Here is a 2,192-nt window from a genome sequence, read left to right on the forward strand (position 1 = left end):
CCCGCAGACAGCACTTCCGGCGGGGGCAGGGGCGCGGGTGGGTGGGCCTGGCGCGCGCGGGCGGGGTCCCGTCGGGCAGGGCGGGCCGCGTCTCGCGCTTACGTCACTTCCGGGCGCGGCGCGGTGAGCGCGGGAGGCATGGCTGCCTGCTTGGCGAGGCTGAGGGGCGGGCCGCCGCGGGGCGGGAAGGGTGGGTGGCCGGGCGTCCCCTTCCCACCCCAGGCGCCCCTGCCCCGGGTCTTCTTGGGTCTCCGCTCTCCCTGATGGGTGGTGCTCGAGCTTCTGCGGCAGGGGGCGCTTCACCGGCATACACCCGCTGGGGGCGGCGGGGAGGGGGAGGATGCGCGATCTTTGCTCGTGCTGCGGCTCTCAGGGAGCACCACGCACGTGGTGATGGCATGGCTGAAAATCCCCTTTCACCCCCCGCCAGGATTCATGAGCCCCGCTAACTTCGGCGTGGAGTCTTGAACGAATGCTGAGTGCGTGGGATGTGCTGCTCGTAAGAGGAAATGACATACCTCACTTCATAAGACAGAAGTGTGTTTTGACATTCCACTCTCTGCCTGGCCTGCCTGTACATACATGTGTGTCTAATCAGTGGATCCAGAAAGTCCCAGGTGAAATCTGTATGGGCGGGCAGACACTTGCTTTTGAATGGGCCTACTTGTGTTTCTGTTTTAATGCCAAGTGATATGTTGTTTGGAGCCCCAAGGCATTTCTGACACCGATTGACTTGCTCCCTTTTTCTTTTTTACGTAAACTAATGGCACCATTGAAGAGACCCAGCTATGGAAGACAAACCGTTGGTGATATCAAAACAGAAGACTGAAGTGGTGTGTGGGGTCCCCACTCAGGTGGTCTGCACAGCCTTCAGCAGTCATATCCTGGTGGTGGTTACCCAGTTCGGGAAGATGGGTACCCTGGTCTCCCTGGAACCTAGCAACGTCACCAGTGACATCAGCAAGCCCATGCTCACCACTAAAGTCCTTCTCGGCCAGGATGAGGTAAAGTGGTTGGGAAGGGAGCCCCACCATGGAGAAACAGCTCCTGTGACTGTAATTTGTCAATACAATCAAAGAATGTCTGTTAGGCTAGCCTGGTAACAGTGACTGTGTTTTTGGGAACCTTTGTGGGTCAAAGTGTATCCAGCTGCCCTTGGTGGATGCTTTCCCCAGTCCATTGCATTTTATCCTACAGATGTTTGGAGGTACTGATTTTGTAATGTAGGCCTTCCCCTGGGTTTGACCCTGTTATGATCTATTACAGTAATGAGTGGGTGTCATGTGCTCAGTTCTGAAAGATCATCTATAGGATTGAACAGAGTTCCCCTCTACACATTTATCTTTAATGAGTCCTTCCAGATTAGAGATAGCTGGAAGAAACAGACAATAGAAGGCACTAAGAAAATAAATGTAATGATGCTTCTTTAGCAGTTTGTTTATGACTGCAGTGTTTTGGGAGTCTCCTGAACTCTGAATTATTGTTGCATCAAATTTATGGGGTGCAGGAAGCCTGTCTGGATTCCTAGGGATACTTAATGAAGTCATTGAGAAAGAAACACATTTCTTGCAGTGAAAATGTTTTTCCCCCTATCCTTTACCAGCCACTCATCCATGTCTTTGCAAAGAACCTGGTGACATTTGTGTCTCAAGAAGCCGGAAACAAAGCAGTTCTCCTAGCCATGGCCATGAAGGACAAAAGCATGGAGGGGGTGAAGGCATTGAGGGAGGTGATCCAGATGTGCCAGGTGTGGTGATTATCAGCCACACCTACTCAGCAGAGCCAGGTGGAAATAAAACATCATCTCAATGATTTGAAGACCACTCCCCACCCCTTCATTCCCTCAGAAGGCTGTAGACATTTGGCTGTCTTTGGCTGTAGACATTCAGAAGAAATATGCACATCTCAGCCAGAGACTCTTTGTTAGGTCACTAATAACATCCATGAATGGAAGTGGGGAGGCAGAATGTGTCTTGGGGGTATTGTGAATGGTTCTCACCAGGGTCCAAATCATTGCATGTATTTGAAAATGGAAAGAATGAGTCATCAGACATGAGTCATGGCCCTCGATCTGCAATATCAATTGTTGGAGGAAATTTTTTTATTAAAAATAAATGTGTATCCCAAAATACTTCGCCATCCTTCTTAACAATACTGAGAAATTTCAGTCTTACAGTACAGTTCAATTTAGA

At 50.5% G+C, this 2,192-nt stretch overlaps 1 protein-coding gene across 1 annotated transcript; it reads left to right on the forward strand.

Annotated features, from left to right (window-relative positions):
- Positions 1 to 788: 788 nt before the first annotated feature.
- On the forward strand, positions 789 to 1,756 carry PSMG3 (proteasome assembly chaperone 3; the record flags this gene model as incomplete). The annotated part of the gene is made up of 2 exons (XM_084249176.1): positions 789 to 1,004; positions 1,604 to 1,756. 2 exons carry the CDS (start codon positions 789 to 791, stop codon positions 1,754 to 1,756), a joined length of 369 nt encoding a protein of 122 aa, XP_084105302.1.
- Positions 1,757 to 2,192: the final 436 nt, after the last annotated feature.

The sequence above is a fragment of the Talpa europaea genome (assembly GCF_964194135.1).
Source record: "Talpa europaea genome assembly, chromosome: 12".
Classification (NCBI taxonomy): domain Eukaryota; kingdom Metazoa; phylum Chordata; class Mammalia; order Eulipotyphla; family Talpidae; genus Talpa; species Talpa europaea.